We start from the raw sequence: 21436 nt of genomic DNA, 5'->3' as shown, positions 1-21436 counted from the left end.
AAAACAAAAAACTAAGGTTAAAAAAAAAACAAAGACAACCCCCACCATTACCACCTTGAATTACAAACTCAAGACAAGCAGCTTAGTATACACCAACAAGGACCAGTGTGATAAATTCTCCTTCTGACCACATGTTGTCATCAGTCTCAAATAGGTAAAAGGCACTCAACTAATGTAATTCTTTAGTTACATTTTAAGGCTTTTTTCCCCTAGGAGTAAACTTTCACTAATTAAAATGTTCTCTAAACCCTCTTTATTAAAGGGGGCTGGGGTGGGGGGAGAAGTTGCCTGGCGCACAGCACACGGCTCACGGGATCTCAGCTCCCTAACCAGGGATCAAATCCAGGCCCTCAGCTGTTAAAGCACGGAGTCCTGACCACTGGACCACTGGCAAAGTCTCTGTAAACCTTCCTTTTGATAGGATCTGCTATACTTAACCTCTGGTCACCTGCCTTTAAATTACTACATTTCAAATAAAATGAAATTCTTAGGAATCATAATGCTTTTAACTGGTGATAATAAGGAAGAAACCTATGGTTAAATATCCCAGAAATTTATTTAATGTTTGCTTGATACATTTTATATAGAAAGGTTGGAACTATTCGCTTTGAGTGCCTCTGGTAAATCTCATGGAGGCACTAAACTACAAAGGGTTGCCAATCTGGAGATATCAGAAATGGAAATCATAAGCCCAATTTATGTCTCGTCTTGAAGATCTGTCTCTAGTGAAATCAGGCCACTCCCTTAAAAAATGCTCAAGGTGTTGGAGCTACTGTGTGAAAACAGCTAACATTTAGGAGGGCATTTAATGTTTTGGTCTGTTGGAACATTTAAATACTTAGAAATAAAAAATATTCAGCTTTGAAGTTTTCAATACTGGAAAACTTTTAAGTCTAGGGTTTACAGCCAGGAAGGCTGCTTTGTGTTCCTTAAACTGGACTGTTTCCCATAAAGTTAATCTTCAGCTTTGGCTTCCATTTCTTCTGCATCATCATCTCCATCCACTTCTGCATTTTCTCTCTCAAGCCTCTCCAGCTGCCTTGCAAGTTCGGTCTCATCTGTATCTGTGACCACTTTGGGCTGTGGAAGCAGAGGCACAATTTCAATGTGAATGAAGTTAAACACACACAAATTCAGTTTCAATACTATTAACTGCCTGGTATTTTAACTCTTATTCTGAGCGCTGAAATACTACCAACAAATTCCATGAAATAATAAAACTGAAATATATATACTGGCTGTATAGTAGCTATATCTTTCAAACACACAAAAAGATGACCTGTAAAAATCCATCTTCTGGCTTCAAAATTTCTTCCACAGAAGAAATTTATTTTGAAAATTCGGTTTTGTTCTTGTTGAGATGAAAAAAAACATAGGACAGACACTATTGTAGTTCCTCATTCTGAAATCAAACTTTAAGCATTCTAAATTCTGACAATAATCAATCACTTCTTTTTTCAGTTATTTTCATTGTCTTTATTTTTTTCATTTTGGGGGATCAGTAACCACAGTCTTGAATAACCACCCCATGATAGTTCTTACTTTTTCTTTTTTCTTATTTACTTTTAAAAACCCTTTTAGGAACTCAAGTCAATGACTATTTTATACTTAGAGGACTTGTAGTTTTACCTCATGTTTATAAGTCACTGATCAGATATTTTAGAAGACAAACCAGTTACATGATTGAAACTTCTTAAAAACTTTCAGAACAAGGCAAAAAGTCCCAGTATTGACCTCACCTCCATTTGAACATTGAAGACGCCCCTCTTTTCCTCAATTTTTTCTTTTATAACAGCCATAGCTTGATTGAGGACAGAGAGGCCTTCTGTTCTCTCCAGGGTGGTTGTAGTCATTACATACCGAGGAGGAGCTATTAGATTAATCTAAGGAAGACAAAAATTCAATTATGAATGTACCTACAGACCACGTTAACAGTTAGGATGTTTGAGAATCAGTTTGCTAATCTGCTGCTTTAAAAACAAATCATCCCAAAATTTACTCCCAATTCCGCAGCACAGCAATTTGGGGTAGTTTGTTAATATAGCAGAAGCTAATTGATACTATGATGTAACCCAGTAGTAGAAGCAGTCTGCTGCTGCTAAGTCACTTCAGTCGTGTCCGACTCTGTGCGACCCCATAGACAGCAGCCCACCAGGCTCCCCCATCCCTGGGATTCTCCAGGCAAGAATACTGGAGTGGGTTGCCATTTCCTTCTCCAATGCACGAAAGTGAAAAGTGAAAGTAAAGTCGCTCAGTCATGTCCGACTCTTCACGACCCCATGGACTGCAGCCTACCAGGCTCCTCCGTCCATGGGATTTTTCCAGGCAAGAGTACTAGAGTGGGGTGCCATTCCCTTCTCCGAGAAGCAGTCTACTGCATACCAAAGATGAATAATTATGACTTCTGGATCTTTGGTGGTTAAGCTAACTATAGGCATCACTGGCACAATGGATAATCTGTCTCTAAAACAAACAAAAAAGATTCCTATTTGGTTCTAAACTAAACCAATGGAAGAAATTCTTCTAAGAGATTCTGATTAACAGCCATCCAGTTAATTTTATTGCTAATGAAAGAGTCAGGCCAAACCTCCTGAAAGCTGTGTGTGAATATAAGAGAATATGTTGTCCTTTTCAAGATTCTATGAGCATAATGGGCACTGTGACTACTTACTGTAAAGGAGGTTTAGCACAGCTGGTTCTTTGGCACTAAATACCAATAGGAATCTCTATCCATAGTGACAGTAGCAGTAGCTACAGCAAAAGCCTACACATAATTTTAAACATTTCCTAGAAATATCATCAGGAACCACTTTTAATAACACTTGATATGAAATATCATTAAATCTGGATTTAATTTGGATTAAGTGGATATTTCAGTAGGGAGGGAGAAAACAGACTACTTACCTTGATGGGCATGGTTTCTGTAGAACAATTCAAACCTGCTCTCAGAGCTTCTTTTACGGCATCAATGCCTTCATAACCATAACAAGCCACTTCAATATCTAAAATTACAGAAATTCAAAAGCTTATTCCAAAATATGCAAAATAAATTTTTAAAGTTTAAAAAGAAATCAGATATATGACAAATACACTAGTACTCAAATACTTATGAAAGATTTCATCACCCTTTCAATTAGAAATCAACCCCAGCTATTAGCTTTCATAGTTAAAAATATCTGAACATGCAGTGATATCATATCTTCTCATCAACATCAAGCCCCTGAATGATGAAACTATAAAAAACAGAGAAATTTAACAAACATCTTGAATTTGGGCTATATTTGGGTTGAAATCCTAATTCCAACCCCTCTGTGCTTCAGTTCCTTATTTGTGAAATGGTTAGGAGTGTGATGAAATCTGAATAAATAGTAACCACGGGGGCTTCCCTGGTGACTCTGGTCAAGAATCTGCTGATGCAGGAGACGGGTCTGACCCCTGATCCAGGATGTCGTGGAGCAACTAGACTGATGGGCCACAACAACTGAGCCTGTGCTCCGGAGCTGCAACTACTGAAGCCCGAGCACCCTAGAGCCTTTGCTCTGCAATGAGAGAAGCTGCCACAATGAGAAGTCCGTACACTGCAACTAGAGAAAAGCCTGCACAGCAACAAAGACCCAGCAAAGCCCCCAAGATAAATAAAATTATAAAAAATCAAAATAATATAACTACAAATTGTCTAGAATAGTTTAAAACTGTATACTCTGACCCAGCAATCCTACTTTTAAGAATTTGCCTTATAGAACAGCTGTATAAATGGGTAAGTCTGTGTACAAAGGTGTTAAAATGCAGTGTTTTTTGTTATACAGTTGCCCTTAACAATACAGCCTTGAACTGCATGGTCTCCTTACATGTTGATTTTTTTCAAAAGTAAACACTACAATACTACATGAACCACGGTAGTTGAATCTCGGACACAGAATCACAGACACACAGGACTAACGAGGTTATATATGAATTTTCGAGTGCGCAGAGGGTGGGCAACACTTTTATACATTGTTTAGGGGTCAACTACAGATTCATGGGGTCGCAAAGAGTCGGACGCAACTGAGCGACTGGACTGAACTGACAGTAAAAAAAACTGGCCCAACCTGAACACTCATTAAGAGGAGGTTTATTATTCTGTGCAATATTACCTAACATTCAAAATGAGAATGATCTTCAAGTTCTACATGGAAGGACAGCCATGGTACACCAAGTGGAAAGAGCTAGTTGAAGAAAATGGTGTATACTATGATCCCATTCTTATGAAACATAAGACAGATCCCAAATTAACAGTGGTTAATCCAGAGGCATGGGAGGTTCTTACTGTACTGTCAGAATTTTAAAGCATGCACTAAAACAAAATAATCACTCCACCCAAAAGAGGGGCTAACTTAAGGTTAGCTGAGCTCATTTACTTGTGTCAATATATACATTTTATGGTGACTCAGTAGAAGCCAAAATTACTTATTTCTTTTAGATTTTCTTGCTGTGAAAAGCAAACATTTAGAAAAAGGTAGATGTTGATGTAGCAACATATTCTTTGGTGAGGCTCATTATTTAATAGCTTTTCTGGTACATGCAAAATATTTTAAACAGCATTTAAAAAGTCATTTACCTGCTCGAATTTTGACAGCCTGTGGGGTCAAACGCCTATTAATATTGTTAATGAGTACTTCCCGTTCATCTTCATTCAAATCTAAGCTATCCAAAATAGATGGGTCTCTGAAAGAAAACACACACAACAAAATGTCAAGGTTACTTTACTGATAATTAGGACACCAAACATAATACAACAGAATAATGTTTAAGAGCACATTGTTTAGTGTCAGAATTAAGAGTTCAAATCTTAGCTTCACAATTTAATAGCTTTGTGTTTGGGGGCCTTTCTAGATCTCAATTTCCAAATTTGTAAAACAAGAATAAAAACAGTGTATCTCACTGGATTGCAGTATTAAATGAGATAATGCAAGTGAAGTGCTTAGGCCTGTATGACAAAAAGAAAACACCTAAATGATCATTATTAAAAGGAAAATTTTAGAGATCTAACTAAAGCAAGCAATTTAATGTCTCCTATACAGGCATACCTTGAAGATATTGTGGGTTCGGTTCTAGACCACAATAAAGCATGTTTAGCAATAAAGTGAGTCACATGTTTGGCTTCTCAATCCGTATAAAAGTTACGCCTATGCCATACTGTTGTTTGCTGTTAAAAATACTTCATTCCTAAAAAATGGTAACCATCATCTGAGTCTTCAGGGAGATGTAATCTTCTTGCAATAGTAACATCAAGGGATCACATATCACAACAAAATAATGAAAAGGTTTGAAATATTGCAAGAATTCTCAAAATGTGACACAGAGACATGAAGTAAGCAAAGGCTGTTGGAAAACTGGTGCCAACAGACTTGCTTGATGCAGGGTTGCCACAAACCTTCAATCTGTAAAAAATGCAATACTTGCGAAGTGCAGTAAAATGAATTCTGCTTATATATCTCACATCACACTATAATTAAGCATATCCATGTAACTAGCAGTCCTTGCTTCAAGGAGCTCAAAAAGAACAAAAACATGGAAAAAAATTAAAAAAAAAAAAAATAGAAGTGCATTTTTGTACTTCTGGGGTGAGGTGAGGAAGGTATCAGTGGGGTCAGGAAGGGCTTCGTGAATGAAGTGGCATTTCATCTGGCCTTGTAAGTGCCACAAACTAGGGCCCAGAGCCTTGCTCACTGGCACGTTTGTTGAACAAATTAACAAATGGAAAAAAGAAATAATGACTAAAAGAATAGTAGGATTTTAACAAGACTGTTTTAAGAAAATTCTGATATATTGATACTGAAAGACAAACCAACAGAAAGAAAATGAGATGAACGGACATTTCACAGAAGACAAATGGTCAATTAACATATGAAAAGTGGTCAACTTCACCAACAACGAGCAAAACGCAAACCCAAACAAGACACTATCGGACATCAATCTGTTTGGCAAAAAGAAAAGAAAAATCTGAGATATATATCAAATGTTGATGAAGAGAAATAGAAACAATATTTAGCAATATAATTGCTAAATGACTATCAACTATAGAACTAATTTGGAGAAACTTTAACAAAACTAAGTAAATTTAAAGGTGCATATAATCAGTCCCATGGCTCAACAATTCTATTCCGAGGTATTTATCTTAGAAATTTCCAAATGTGTACACAGAGACATGTACATGGATATTCACATAGCACTATTTGAAAAACAAGGGGGGGGGATGGAAGAGGGGGATTACCTAAACATTTTAAAATAGAGGAACAACAACAATAAAAAAGGGCATATTCTCACAAGTAAATACTATATAAAATTAATATGAAGTAGGCATACATGTATCAATTTGGAGAAATTGATAGATTTCTGAAATTTATAGTAATTGATAGATTACTGAAATTTACAGTAACAGCATTACAAGTAAAAATGTATAAAGTATTGAAAACCTGTCACAATGATAAAAAATAAATTTTTTTTTTGTTTAAACAAAATATTTTAAAACATAAAAAAGGTTCTGTATGTACTTTTTATAATCTATTCATTCATTTACATGCATCAATACCATAAATGATAATGACACACACATAATTTCAGAACAGTGGTTACCACTGTTGAGTGACCAAAATGGCTTTGGAAGCAAAAAATACTGTTTCCAACTATCTCAGCAATTTTAACTAAAAGGAAAAATAAAAAATGAAGCACATGTGGCATCGAATCATCATGAGTTAAATCTGGACAATTGCAACATGGCTGATGAAGCAAGAGAAGAACTTTAACGGTGATATATGAAGATTAATTCGCTAGGATGAATGTTAATTTGTTAAGAATGTTAATGCAGAGCAGTAATGGAGAAGGTGCAGGAGGCAGAAGCTGTAAGCAGGGCCAATGATGACAGCAAACCAAGGTAAGAGATGTACTGACTGAGGAGCCCAAGACTAAAGTCAGGGAGGACAGAAATATAAGGCAGTGCTTGATGCTCAATAGCATAAACTCTGGACAGACCTAGAATGCTTGTGTTTGAATCCTGGCTCTACCATTTGGTAGCTATGTGAACTTGGACAGTTTAATCTCTGCCTCAATTTCCTCATCTATAAGATAGGAATAATAGCACTTATACCATAGGTGGTTGTGAGAATTACATAAATGTTTGCTGTCATAATTATTACTCTTCTCATCGTTCCCACAATTTGACATAAAAAAAATTAAGTCACATGAGGGGAGGGGGTAAGGTGGAAGGGATCTGGAGCCTCAGGTGAGTAGGCACGATGGAGGCTCTAACAGTTCAAAGTCTCACTTGGCCATTCTGAGGGCTGAGGAGACTAATCTCCCTTGGCAGGACAAGGGTTGAAAGTAACAATGCAGTGGTGAGGCTGCTTGTGAAGTATTAACATCTAGAAGGAGTGGGAGGTGCAGAAGTAGAGACAGTAAGAACAGAGAACTTAAGAAGTCTGGCTGTTAAAAGGAGAGGACACAGTGCTTCCTATAGGAGAAAAGTAGAGGGCAGGTTGAAAAGTTTGTTTTTTAGTATAAATGGGAAAAATCTGAGCATATTTTTATGCTGATAGAGCAAAATCAATAAAGAAAAAGGCTGAAGACTCAAGGGAGGGAAAACAGATAGAGATGATATTCCTCAGGAATAGCCAGGCACAGGTGGTAAGATTAGTTTGAGAGTAGGAAGGACCCGAATTCCAGTGTGATGGGAGCACAAGAGGTAATGACAGGTGGGACAGAGATAAGTTGGATGGGATAGTGGAAGGAAACGGAGGTGATCCTGTGCAATGGCTTCTTTTTCAGGCAGTGAGCGCAGCAGGCGAGAGTGAGGGAAGAGGGATAGAGTGGGTATCTGGGGAAGTGTGGAGAAGTTCTGAAACAGCCAATCTAAGAATGGAAGGAAGAAGTGATCAGGAGCAAAGAGGGTGTGGGGCAGCAGTTAAGGCCCAGCTGAGGTTGGAGACCATGTATATGCAGTGGCACCAACCTGTAAGACTGTGGTTTTTCCTAGCAGCACCCAGCAGTCTATAAGTGCAGAGAAGGCAGGAACATCGCTCCAAGGCTGGATGTAACAGAAGGAAAAACAGGGCAAAGCTCATGATATTGGCAAGAAAATTGTTGAAATGACGGACCATGGTGTGTCTATGCTGAGTAAGAAAGAGAAGGCAGGGAAGAGTGAAAAGACAGGGAGGGAAGAAAGGGTCTGGAATCAGAGCCTGATGTAAGAATTAAGACAACACAGAGTAGGACAATGTGGCAGCTCGAAGGACAGGAGGCCGTGATAAAAGAACAGAGTGTGTGAATTAAAGATTTTGGAGGAGCAAATCCCGGTGACAGTAAGACCCAGGGTGAGGTCATATGGAAAACTGGCTAACATGGCGTGGGCTGAAGGTCTAAGCAACTGAGGTAAAGAAAACAAGAGATTACAGTTTAAATGAAATGTCTATGCTGGCCCTGAAGTCACCAAGGACAATCACAAAACTTGGAGAGGACAAGATTTAAGGCAATAGTGTCAGATGGTTTATAGAACTACCCAACTGTGGTACACCAAATCATACAGGCTCAGCTTTAGAGGATTGGCCCATATCATGGGCCTTTTATACTAAAAGACAAGGACTTAGTACATGGATGTTGTGTTACTAAATGTCAGGCTCTCAACCTGTGTGCTAGGCCCAGCAGCTGTAATACCAAGGGAAAAGCAGAACTAAGGACGAGTTCTTACGAGACTGCGTGCTTAAATGCATCATAGGCACCATATCCGGGTCTCTTGTACTTGTCATCAAAGACCCAGGCAGTCCTCTGGAACAGGCTTTCCAGCTGCTCATCCTTGGTGTATTCTAAGACCTCAGCAACATGACGAAGAATGCTGTAAACCTAGAAAAAAAACGAAGAGCAAAACAATTCAAAGATAAGAGATCTATACGTTTTTTAAAAGAGATATTTTTACATTTTAGAAGACAGCATATAAAAACAAACCTTTGGTTACTTTTATTAGAATAACTCCTTAACAACGAAAGATTACCATATGAAAACTTTTTTCCATAATTACTTTTCCATTACAATGAACTCAAGTGGGTGAACAAACACAAACAGTATTGCATTTATAGCCTAAGATCCAGAGCAAGCCAATTCTGGGACAAACCAACCTCTCTGAATATGTTTCCTCATCTAGAAAAGGGAGATACCAGTAGCCCTCCTTTTTGTTGTAGACAGTTCTTACATGAATCAAATGTAAGACATTAGGACTATTATTCCATGAGAGATGCGGGCTCAATCCTTGGATTGGGAAGATCCTCTGGATGTGGAAATGGCAACCTGCTCCAGTATTCCTGCCTGGAAAATTCCATGGACAGAGGAGCCTGGTGGGCTGCAGTCCATGGGGTTGCAAAGAGTCAGACACAACTTAACACACACACACAACCACAACGTGAGAGCAGAGAACCAGGCCATGAGATTTTAATAATTCTTTTGCTCTGTTATCATTTAACAGTTATCCTTCAATCCTACCCATCCCCTACTCACTGCTGCCAATTTTTTTTCTAATCTTCTAAAAATAAAAGGGCTCAAAGAAGAGAAAGTGTATTAAGAAAGAAGGTTTCACGTTAATTACACACAAAAACTGACTGAGGGAAGGTAATATCATTGGCTATTTCATTCTAATATCTTATCATCCCAATAAGATCTACTCACATAGGCATTTACAATAGCCTAGGGGAACAAAACAAAATGGAAATTTCCTAGAGACGGGCTTCTCAAATTTGGACTTGGTGGGACTTCCAAGATTTGGGTAATGGTCTCATGGCTTTTATATTTTTACTCTTTTACCAGGGTTAACCAAGATTTTAAAAATCTTCTCTTCATTTAAACAGTTTTCTTGGCATTTTACCTTGAAGATAAAAACATACAGGGCAGAAGAGAACAAAAGACACAAAAGAAGGATAAAGAAAAGAGAAGCAATGGAAACTCCCAATAAGAACTAAAGATCTAGGGAATCAAGGAAAATCTAAATAGGACCAGAGAATAGAAAAATACAGGAAGATGAGAATGAAGAAATGACAGTTCTTGCTTTATTAGTGCTCAGTGTGGATAAGTAGCAAATTACAGCAAAAATAAGAAAAGCTGGTTGTCTCTGTGATCCTTATCCCAGAAGAGTTGAAAGTCAAAACTTACATATTATGACAGCCAAATCAGCTAAACTCACTCATAGTTAATTTAATATAAAAGAGCTTAAAAACACTAATGGTCTGGTACTGATCTGAGAACATCAGACTTCAGTGCTTTAAGGTAGTAACATCGTGAGACAACTGATGTTGTCTCACTGAAGTCACACTCTTTCGAAATGAAGTCTTCAAATTATTTTCCTATGTAACACAGAACTGAAAATGGAAATACAGATACAGAAAATCTAGGTTTTTGTTTCTGTTGGCAACATGCCATGTAGATTATTTATTAAACAGATTGAACAGTGGACTAATTTAACTAAAAAATAAACTTACAGTTTTAGATTTGGTAAATTTATCTTCACATTTTATTGCTTCCTCTGGTGAAACTCTTCTTTTTGACAAATCAATATATCCTATATGAGAAAAATTTGAAAACATTATCTCTGTCCATGTATCAACAAATCACTGTGACAATTTTCACAACCATATTGTTGGGTTGGCATACCTACACGTATTCCCTACTTAAATTGTATCAACAAAAAACTGCATAAGAAGTACATGTATTATGTACAAGTATTATGTTTTAAAGTCAATTTTTGTCATCATGTAATGTTACCTTGGCGGAGGGAACTAATAATTTCAATTATCCAAATGAGAGCTAAAACCATGTCTATTAAGCATCACAGGATCAACTGTATTAGGTTTTCTGTATTCTTGATGTTCTGACATCTGTGGCCTGGCTGACCCGGGAAGAGACTCTGCTGCCCAGCACTAGCCAAGGGCTCAACGGGAGCCTTTCACATGTAAATCAACCAACACAGAGACCATGTCCCCAGCCATCTCATCAAAGTTCCACACATCAGACCAATACTCCCCCATGCCCTAAACCAACGTAGGGCCAGATACCAGACAACTAGAGAAAGTCCCCGTGCACCCGGCACTGCCCATACTATTCAGATAAGCCAACTGGAAACTGTTCACAACGACCTGCCTTGCCTTTCTCATGGAAACCTCAATAAAGGCTCCGGCCTAAGGTTTCCCCTTGCTCTTCCTGCCTCCTGATCAAAACTGGTGCTTCCTCATGTGGCTCTGCACAGCATGCTGGGTCCCCATTTCCTGGGAAACTTTAGTAATAAAAATCTTCTTTCAATGGCATGGCCACTCCATGGGACTTCATAAATCAAAGTCCCATGGGCACAAAATGAGACAAGAAGTTAAATGTATTTTAAAGAATTAAAAGTTCCAATGTTCACTGGAACACTACTTAGAATAGCCAGGACATGAAAGCAACCTAAATGTCCAACAATGGAGGATTGAATAAAGATGTGGTACATACACACAATGGAGTATTACTCATGGCTATCAGGGGATAAGATGGGGAGATAAACTGGAAGACCAGGATTGACATATACACACTACTATATATAACTATACTCAAAGCTCTATAATGGCTTACATGGGAAAAGAATCTAAAAAAGACTGGATACATGTATAACTAATTCATTATGCTGTACACCTGAAACTGACACAACATTGTAAATCAACTATACCCCAATAAAAGTTAAAAAAACCCAAGGAATTAAAGAGAAAATGGTCTTTCACCTTTAACCACATTAGATTGGTGCAAAAGTAATTGCGGTTTTGCACAGTCGAAATTTGCTGGAGTACATTCTTAAATGTGGCTGTTATACATTATTTTAATGTGCACTTATTGCTTTATGTTTTTTGCTAATGAATTATTACTTGCTGTTTATTTCATATGTATTTATGTATTTTAGACTATGGAAATGATGTTAGACAAAAAACAAATCTGAGTGATTTTCTTATTCGAGTTCAAAATGGGTCATAAAGCAGAGGAGACAAGTTGCAACATCAACAACGCATTTGGCCCAGAAACTGCTAATGAACATACAGTGCAGTGGTGGTTCAAGAAGTTTTGCGAAGGAGACGAGAGCCTTGAAGATGAGGAGTGTAGTGGCCGGCCATTGGAAGCTGACAACAACGGAGAGTATCATGGAAGCTGATCCTCTTAAAATTACACAAGAAGTTGCCGAAGAACTCAATGTCGACCATTCTATGGTTATTCGGCATTTGAAGCAAATTGGAAAGGTGAAAAAGCTCAGTAAGTGGGTGCCTCAAGAACTCACCACAAATCAAAAAATAATCGTTTTGAAGTGTCATCTTCTCTTATTCTATGCAACTACAATAAACCATTTCTCAACTGGATTGTGATGTATGGCAAAAAGTAGATTTTATACAACAACCAATGACGACCAGCTCAGTGGTTGGACCGAGAAGCTCCAAAGCACTTCTTAAAGTCAAACTTGCACCAAAAGTCATCGTCACTGTCTGGTGGTCTGCTGCCAGTCTGATCCACTACAGCTTTCTGAATCTCAGTGAAACCATTACCTCTGAGAAGTATGCTCAGCAAATCTAGGAGATGCACTGAAAACTGCAACCCTGCAGCTGGCATTAGTCAATAGAAAGGGCCCAATTCTCTGCAACAATGCCCGACCACACATTTGCGCAATTAAAGCTTCCAAAGTTGAATGAATTAGGCTACAAAGTTTTGCCTCATCTATCATATTCACCTGACTTTTTGCCAACTGGCTACCCATTCTTCAAGCACCTTGACAACTTTTTGCAGTTGACAACCAGCAGGAGGCAGAAAATGCTTTCCAAGAGTTCGTCAAATCCTGAAGCATGGATTTTTTTGCGACAGGAACAAACCAACTTATTTCTCTTTAGTAAAAATGTATTGATTCTAATGGTTCCTATTTTGCTTAATAAAGATGTGTTTGAGCCTAGTTATGATTTAAAATTCAGGGTCTGAAACCATGCTTTTGCATCAACCTAATATTTTTCCATTTTAGGCATCACATCTTTCAGCCTAAACAACTTCCTTTACCATCTCTTATAATGCAGTTCTGTCTTGTAAGAAATTCCCCTAGTTTCTATTTACCTGATAATGTCTTCATTTAATTTTTATTGCTTAATATTTTCTTTAGAAACAGAATTCTTGTTTGATAGTTTTCTTTCAGTGTTTTACAGATGTCATTCAATGCTCTGACCTTCATTATTTCCAATAAAAGAACGCCATTGTAATTTGTATTACTGTTCCCCTGTAAATAACATCATTTTCCTTGGCTATGTTGAAGATTTTGTTTTTCAATAGTTTGGTATTCCTAGATGTGGTCTTAGTATTTATCCTGCTTCAGGTTTGCTGAGCTTCTCTAATTTGTAAACATTTTTTCTCCCAGCAAATATGGGAAACTTCTGGCCATTGTTTCTTCAAATGTATTTTCTGCTTTTTTTTTTTTCTTCTCTTCTTTTGGAATAAAGCTTCTGATTGTTAATAGGTTGCTCTTTTTTTCCTCTCAGTTCTTCAGATTGGTTCTTTTTAAATGAACTACATTCAAATTTCAAGAAGCCTTCTGTCATCTTTTATCTGATGCTAGCTTATGCACTGAATTTTTTAGATACTAAAAAAAATTTCATTTCTAGAAACTGTATTTAGTTCTTTATATGAGTTTCTAATTTCTCCACTAAGATTTTTGTTCACTCACTACAAGTACATTTTCCTGATATACTCGAGCAGTTAAAACATATTATTTAAAATGCTTATCTGCTAATTCCAACATCAGGGTCATCTCTATGTCAGTCTCCACTGATTATCTGTTTTGAATGAGTCATATTTTCCTGTTCATTCAAATATTTAGCAATTTTGAACTGTATCCTGGACATTAGAAAAGATACGTGGCAGAGGCTCTGAACTCCTTTAGGTTCCTCTTAAGGATACTGATTTCTTTTTGTTAACTGTGCATGGCTTGTGGGGTCTGAGTTCCCCAATCAGGGACTGAACCCGCACCTCTGGCAGCAAAGGTACAGAGTCCTAACCGCTGTACGGCCAGGGAACTCCCAAGTATACTCAATTTGTTTTAGCAGTTAACTTGTCTTAGTTCAAAACTATACAGAGCTGTCTCCTCAGATGGAAAGCAAACAAAATTTGTTTAGATTATTATCCTGTTGGGCTGCTTGCAGTCTAACTTCTACAAGTAGTTTCAGGAGTCAGCTAGCGATTTGAGCAGAATTTTTATATATAAACTTAGGGGCTCTCTCTCTGTGTCTCTTTCTCTAATCCCTATCACTACTTTCCAACTATTGTGGCTGTCCAGAACTCTCATCTCTGGTGCTCAAGCCATTAAGACTGTAGGTTTTCCTTTAGAATCTCCACTGCCCTGCTTGGAAGTGTTTACAACATGCACTCAGTCAAAAGGCTGTAAAACTTATCCAGTGCAGTTCCTTTCTTCCAAGTGTTAACTTGCCTTCAGTTTCAGCCTGCTTTTGGTTGCTCCCATTGTCTTTGGATAAATTTTAGCACCCGTTTAGATACTTGCTTAGGGTTGACGACAGTTATGTTGAATGGTTTATCCAACAGGACTTAAACTTCTAGTATCAGAAATGGATCCCCTTTATAGGATCTTCCATACTTTCCTTTTTTCTTATCTTATCCTGGAGATCTTTTCATATCAGAATATTCAGATGCCATTCTGTAGAAAATTGTTTTGCCTGGCTGTGTTATGATTTATTTAACCACAATTTAGATTGTTGTTTCATGTTTTTAATTTACACTGTACAAACAATGTTGTTATGAAAATACATTTTTACATCTACTGTACTTATACAAGTATATCCTTTCACTTTTTCTGACTGCAGTTGAAAATGTATTTGATTCCTTTTTGTGTATCTATTTCATATAATAGGAAAGCAATATAAGCTAAGACACCAGCTGAGGTCCTACTAGGGCAGTGATTAAACACAAAATTAAAAGGAATAATCTCAGTCTTCAAGTAGTTTAATAAATGGGGGCTAGGGAGGGTGCTACAAGTAAGTCATACCAAAGCATTTAAAATAATCAATGTGCTAACAGTAGCACCTCTTAAGAGGTAATACAAGCTGTCTCTAAAGTTTATTATCTAAGATTATAATCAGAAAAAAAGTCAGTTATGTATAAAATCATTCATTTGCAAAAGTATCAATTAACTAGATGGCTGAGGAGATTCAGAAAGACAAGTTCAGTCAGTGTGACTGACTAGTCTTTTAAGCATGATGGTAACTACGTGACTGAAACGAACACCTGACAAATTATAGTGAGACGGCTGAAACCAATGATCTCAACTATATTAACCGAAGACAAAACCTACTCATTGGTATCGTATGATGTATTTAGAAACAATGTGTTCACAAAGGTGAAGATTTACACGGGGTCCAAAGAAGGGGCAACCAATGAGTCAGGACTCAGCACAGTGCGCACATGCATACACTCGTGCATAAACACACACACACACACACACACACACACACACACACACACACAGTGAATAAATAACACAGTAAATAAATGAATACCTATTCACCTCTGCCTGAAAGATCCCAAAGGACTGTAGGATCTGGGGGTCATAGACATTCTGATCACCAGAGACACAGAGAGTATTTAGTTCTAGATGTGTCTTTTTTAAAGACATAAAGCTAGTCCTGGATGTACTAATTAAACCACTGCTAACTTAAAAGGTTTTATTTAGATGGTTAATTAGCATCCCTAACAACTTTGTATGTAAAAGAGTTAAGTACAAAAAGAGGTGTTTTGTTTTTTTACTGCAGTAGGCAATGCACAAAAAATATATTTTAAAATAAGTTTAACTCAAAAAAATTCCAGATATAAATTATTTAACATAAAATATTTATTCATTATGCATACGTTTATATTTAATAAGTAAATATAGATGATTAAAAATTAAATATTCTTCTCATTTACCTTTTTCTTTGTCCACTCTAATAACAACCACACATTCATTCCTGCCAATTCGGATGAGTTTGTTTATAGAACGGATACGCCTTCTCGACAACTCACTCAGAAGAATCATGCCTTCGATGTTGTTGTATTCCAGCAAGCTGACATAAGCGCCCATTTCAGCAATGGACCTTACATTCACCATCACTACATCTTCCACCTCAGGAAATTTGTGTTGATAAAATCTACAACTTAGACCCGGCATTCTGCAATTTAAACAAAAGAATCAAGTCAGTGTTCAGTTAAGGTCAAAATAAAAAATATCAATTTTTCACATCTTGCCACTGGAAGAAGTTTTTAGTCTTCTCATCTCTTTAAGCTTCTTAAATGGTGCTAGAAAACAGATGAATGTTTGGGAACCAAGCCTGAATTTTTATTTTGCTCCACATTTTTCTAAAACTTGCATGATTCTCTACCATTAGTTTTCAAAGGAATCGCAAAAAATAATGATCACTTATAAAGAGTAAAATATTATTTTAATACTTAATAACAAATGATAGGAAGCATCACTACTGTTATAAACCTATCAGCAAAACTACTCTTCCTCCAAGTCGGATAAGACTGGATTCAATTCAGTTCAGTTCAGTCGCTGGGTTGTGTCCGACTCTTTGCGACCCCATGAATCACAGCATGCCAGGCCTCCTTGTCCATCAACAACTCCCGGAGTCTACCCAAACTCATGTCCATTGAGTTGGTGATGCTATCCAGCCATCTCATCCTCGTCATCCCCTTTTCCTCCTGCCCCCAATCCTTTCCAGCATTAGAGTCTTTTCCAATGAGTCAACTCTTTGCATGAGGTAGCCAAAGTATTGGAGTTTCAGCTTCAACATCAGTCCTTCCAATGAACACCCAGGACTGATCTCCTTTAGGATGGACTGGTTGGATCTTCTTGCAGTCCAAGGGACTCTCAAGAGTCTTCTCCAACACCACAGTTCAAAAGCATCAATTCTTCGGCGCTCAGCTTTCTTCACCGTCCAACTCTCACACCCATACATGACTACTGGAAAAACCATAGCCTTGACTAGACAGACCTTTGTTGGCAAAGTAATGTCCCTGCTTTTAAATATGCTATCTAGGTTGGTCATAACTTTCCTTCCAAGGAGTAAGCACCTTTTAATTTCATGGCCGCAATCACCATCTGCAGCGATTTTGGAGCCCAATTACCACCCACTATATAAAGGGAAGAGTTTTCCAACAAATTAAATCTTAACCCTAACCATATATCAAATGTTATACTCTATCATTTGTTGTTGTTGTTCAGTCACCAAGTCATGCCCAACTCTTTGCGACCCCATGAACTGCAGCATACGAGGCTTCCCTGTCCTTCACCATCTCCCGGAGTTTGCTCAAACTCACGTCCATTGAGTCGGAGATGCCATCCAACCATCTCATCCTCTGCTGCTGACTGACACACAACTCTTAGGCAAAATTACAGTATCACATGTCAGGACAAAAACTAAAGATTAATCACAAAAGATACTAAATTTAACTAAAACATATCCTTCTGAATATTTTTCCTCTTAAACATGAATTCAAAACTACCATAATTTTTAGCTTCCACTTTTCCCATTACTTCCAAATAATCTCTCTTGTTGAATAGGTATACTCAACCCTGAGAATCCTTTAGTAGATTTCCCCACTACTATAAAGTTCAAGTTTCTTTTAACCTCCACACATTAAATATATTTAGAACTATTCCTTTTGATCCAACCAACCTACTTTAAACACCGCTCCTTTTATGACCCACAAGCCTAAAATCATTCCATAAACAGAAATATATTTTTAAAAGGAAGCTCTCAACTTAATCATAGTTGGTAATTTTCATGTTTTTCTGATAACCTTAACTGATTTATTACTGTTAAAGCTGAGAATATAGGCAATAATATCCCAAGTCCTATGAAAAATCTGTGAAAATTTACGTACCAACTTACCTTTTTTTCTTATTAATTGGGTAACAGGGCCGCCATTACCTGTCTCAAAGATGAAACACCTCCATCCAGCTCATAGAACACCAGAGTTCTGCTGCAGGGCAGTTTGAGAACTGCTAACTGCACCCACATGTATCTTCCTAGTGGCTCACCCACTGACTTATACATTTTTCTGCTACCTACAGGGTCCTATATAATCTGGCCACTGCCTGTCTTCCCGAAGCACCACTTTCCTCATAGTCTTCCCCATTTTATAGATAAAAAATAGGAAGCATGGGTTAAGCATCTTGTTCTGTCATATACTGTTAACAAGTGGATTTGAACCTGTAACGTTTGAATCCATAGTTTGTTTCTTATTCATTAGGCTATATTTTCTCTCAACGTTGTTTATTGGTAAATACATGACAATTAGAAACACCTTAAACGAAAAGCACTAACAGTGTACACATTCAGTGCTAGAACATAATAAATTTCAGTATTAATATCGGGGCTTCCCTGGTGGCTCAGATGGTAAAGAATCTGCCAGCAATGCAGGAGAACCAGGTTCGATCCGTGGATCGGGATTATCCCCTGGAGATGGGAATGGTAACCCACTCTAGTATCCTTGCCTGGAAAATTCCATGGACAGAGGAGCCTGGCAGGCTACAGTCCATGGGGGCGCCAAGTGTCAGACACAACTGAGCGACTCACACACATAAAATTTTTATTATTAACCTATCCTGTTTAATAAGAAATAAAGCTGCATATAACAGTGGTAGAGAAATGTTTCTCTTTGAAGCTTGACAAAACAGGGATTTAGGAAATAAAGGAAGTAGACATAAAATGGCCAGAATTACCCACCAAGAAAGAGCTGAGCTGGTTGGTTCATTTTTAAAGAGGGCTTTTTTTCTCTTGGACAATATGATATCTGTATGTAAAGCACTAAAACTTGAGGGCTAAAAATGTTTCATACGGAAATGTGTGAAACATTTTAAGAGATTTAACAAGTGCTAACCACTTTTACTCACCAAGTTTCTTCAAACAGTAAAGCCGATAATTTTGGAGAAGCAAGACCTAATTTGATTGAAAAAGAACACAGGCAGTAGTGTAAAAGAATTCTGAAGAGTGATATGAATGCCACTGCTTCAGAAAGTCAAGTCTCTTTGCAAAAGATAATGTAAATACAGGAATACTGCAGATGGTACATCATTCACAGTGAAAGACAGTAGATAAGTACAAAAAAATAATCTACGACTTTGCTCTCCTACTTACTAATCATGGCTTAGGAATACTAATGTATTCCCATTAACTGTAGCTTCTAATGTGTTCCATGTACTTCACAGGTTTGTGGAGGACATCAAATGAAATAAAATACATGTGAAAAGAGTTGGAAAGTGTAATGTGCTATACAAATATATTAAAAGGCAAAAGAAATTTCATTTCCATTTGGTAACTTAATTCATTAAACCATTATTTTTATTATTAAAGTAAAGTACTAAATGATTTCCTCAAAGACAAATGCTTACTAAGTATAACAGGAGCTAAAACCAGGTCATATGACACTAAATCCAGAGTTTAACCCACAAAGCCTCAATATGTCAGACTACTAGAATACAGTATGTGTTCTCCAGTAAAGAATCTTTCAAAATACAACTGAACTCCAAGCTAATTTCAAATCCCTGCACCGTCAGTAATTTTGCCTGGTCAAATGGTAGGCAGGAGTTCTTAAATCACTGCCTGCTCCAGTGGCCATCATGGATACAGGAAGTCCACACTCCCTTCCAAACCAAAGCATGATGTGAGAGGCAACTCCTGTGGCAATCCTAATTCGGCTCTAACACTTATCAGTTATGCTCTCTGAATGCTCGACTTTAGTACAGAAGCGCTAAACAAATAAAGCTTTTCAATTATTTCACTGTAGTTGAAATAGGAAGCACCAATCTCTAAAACTGCGCATCTTCTTGAGATCTTTTGAGAACCAGAAACTCTCATTTGGCATCCGATGAACTAAGAACAGGCAGTAAAGCTCTATGTAATTCCGAACTGCTGAAAGACACGGAGTTACAAGATTTTTTTTCCCCTTGAGTAACAACTTCAATCGGAAGAAAAACCAAGACTTTTTTGCTACACTTTTTTCGCAAGAAACAATGTTTCTTGTTTAATGAAAATTAAAGTAGACTAAGTCTGAGTTAGTTAACAAAAGGGACCTAAAATGTCCATATCTTATGTCTTTCAGTTCTGCTTAACCGTAAGACCACAGCGCTTTAATTCTACAAGTCTGTTCTCATCGGTGCTGAAAATACGGCAAAATGATACGAAGAATAATCAACTCTTCAGTAGTATCTTTTAGTTTCGTCTTAAGGACTGACTCATTCTACAGAAACGCACAACTCTAGCGACGAGGTAACAAGAGCTTCGATTTTTTAATATTAGTGGTCAGATTAACAAACTATTCTTGGATCTTTTTTTAACCCAACTCGTTTCAAACTCGCGGCCCAATCCACAGGTTCCTTGAAGTGTCCTGTCTGGTTACCACTGAGAGGTAGTATTTGCCGGGGCGGAAGAAGAGGGGGAGGAAAAAAGGATGGAATTCTCAGGCCTAGAGACAGCAAAGTGCTCAGCGTCCTGGGGCGGGGTGTCACGGCCTTCTCCCCAGGCCGCCCCACCTCAAGACACCCCCACTATCAGCATATTGACGAGGCTGTCCCATCACTTGACCCACTTGCCTTCAAGAGATTGCTGTCCCATCACTTGGCCCATTTGCCTTCACGAGATTCCTCCGTCCGTACCATGACACCTCTGCTACACGGGGAGGCCGACACGCAGCCGGCGGGTGGCGGCAGTCGTGTCCAGACACTTCCCGCGCGGGGACGGGAAAAGGAGGGGGTGTTAGCCCCGGGGCCTACCCTCTACCGACCACCCACGTCCCCAGACACAGTCAAAGTGAATTCCTGGAGAAACCGGTCAGAGAGACTAGTCACCTGAGGTATGTATGTGAATCCCACACCAGGGTCCCACGCCACGCTCTTCAGTCGGAGAGATCAGACTCGATCAACCCTCAGCAGCCGCCGACTCTCCTCAGCGTGCGCTTCGCTCGACCACACTGCGCATGCGGAACCAGCTCGCAGCACGCGAGCGCAAACGGGAGAGAGGCCCCTCATCGTCACTGACCATAGAGTCCAGGTCCTCCGAAGACAAAGAATGTGGACCTTAGGAGGACCTGAAAAGTACGTTTTCTCGTTATCTTTCGCTTTCGCTGAGTAACCGTCAAGGCGTAGGTAAACGGGAAGACTGATTTCTTGTCCCTAAAGCATAAATCCTCGCTGGAACCTTCACTCAACCAAGAGGTGGCGCTGTGACCAAAGATGAAAACTGGAGGAAGAGAAGGAGTGTACTCTTACCTGTTCTTTCGCTTGGCGCGTGCAGAACCTAGCGCAGCAGCCTGGGAGGTGGAAGGAGAGTGGCCAGAAGGCGAACCGGAAATGAAGGAGCGATTCCGGGGTGCGCGCGCCTCA

General features: G+C 38.4%; 1 protein-coding gene across 3 annotated transcripts; it reads right to left on the bottom strand.

The window, feature by feature from the left end:
• Positions 1 to 537: 537 nt before the first annotated feature.
• Positions 538 to 21405, bottom strand: EIF2S1 (eukaryotic translation initiation factor 2 subunit alpha). Of its 3 annotated transcripts, none has more exons than XM_081513431.1 (8): positions 21323 to 21405; positions 15979 to 16220; positions 10497 to 10576; positions 8723 to 8874; positions 4598 to 4704; positions 2905 to 3002; positions 1740 to 1883; positions 538 to 1080 (listed from the first exon to the last, which is right to left on the bottom strand). In XM_081513431.1, the coding sequence occupies exons 2-8, from the start codon at positions 16217 to 16219 to the stop codon at positions 955 to 957; spliced, it is 948 nt and encodes a 315-aa protein (XP_081369557.1). In that variant the 5' UTR covers position 16220; positions 21323 to 21405; the 3' UTR covers positions 538 to 954. The 3 variants fall into 3 exon arrangements, with proteins under 3 accessions (XP_081369557.1, XP_081369555.1, XP_081369556.1); XM_081513429.1 differs by lacking the exon at positions 21323 to 21405 and adding an exon at positions 20903 to 21026 and having other exon boundaries at positions 1711 to 1883; XM_081513430.1 differs by lacking the exon at positions 21323 to 21405 and adding an exon at positions 20903 to 21026.
• Between the last annotated feature and the right edge of the window lie 31 nt (positions 21406 to 21436).

The sequence above is a fragment of the Giraffa tippelskirchi genome, chromosome 7 (assembly GCF_054371585.1).
Source record: "Giraffa tippelskirchi isolate mGirTip1 chromosome 7, T2T-mGirTip1v1.2.pri, whole genome shotgun sequence".
Taxonomy (NCBI): Eukaryota; Metazoa; Chordata; class Mammalia; order Artiodactyla; family Giraffidae; genus Giraffa; species Giraffa tippelskirchi.
The sequence above is the reverse complement of the archived record's forward strand: the minus strand, read 5'-3'. Positions and strand labels throughout refer to the sequence as shown.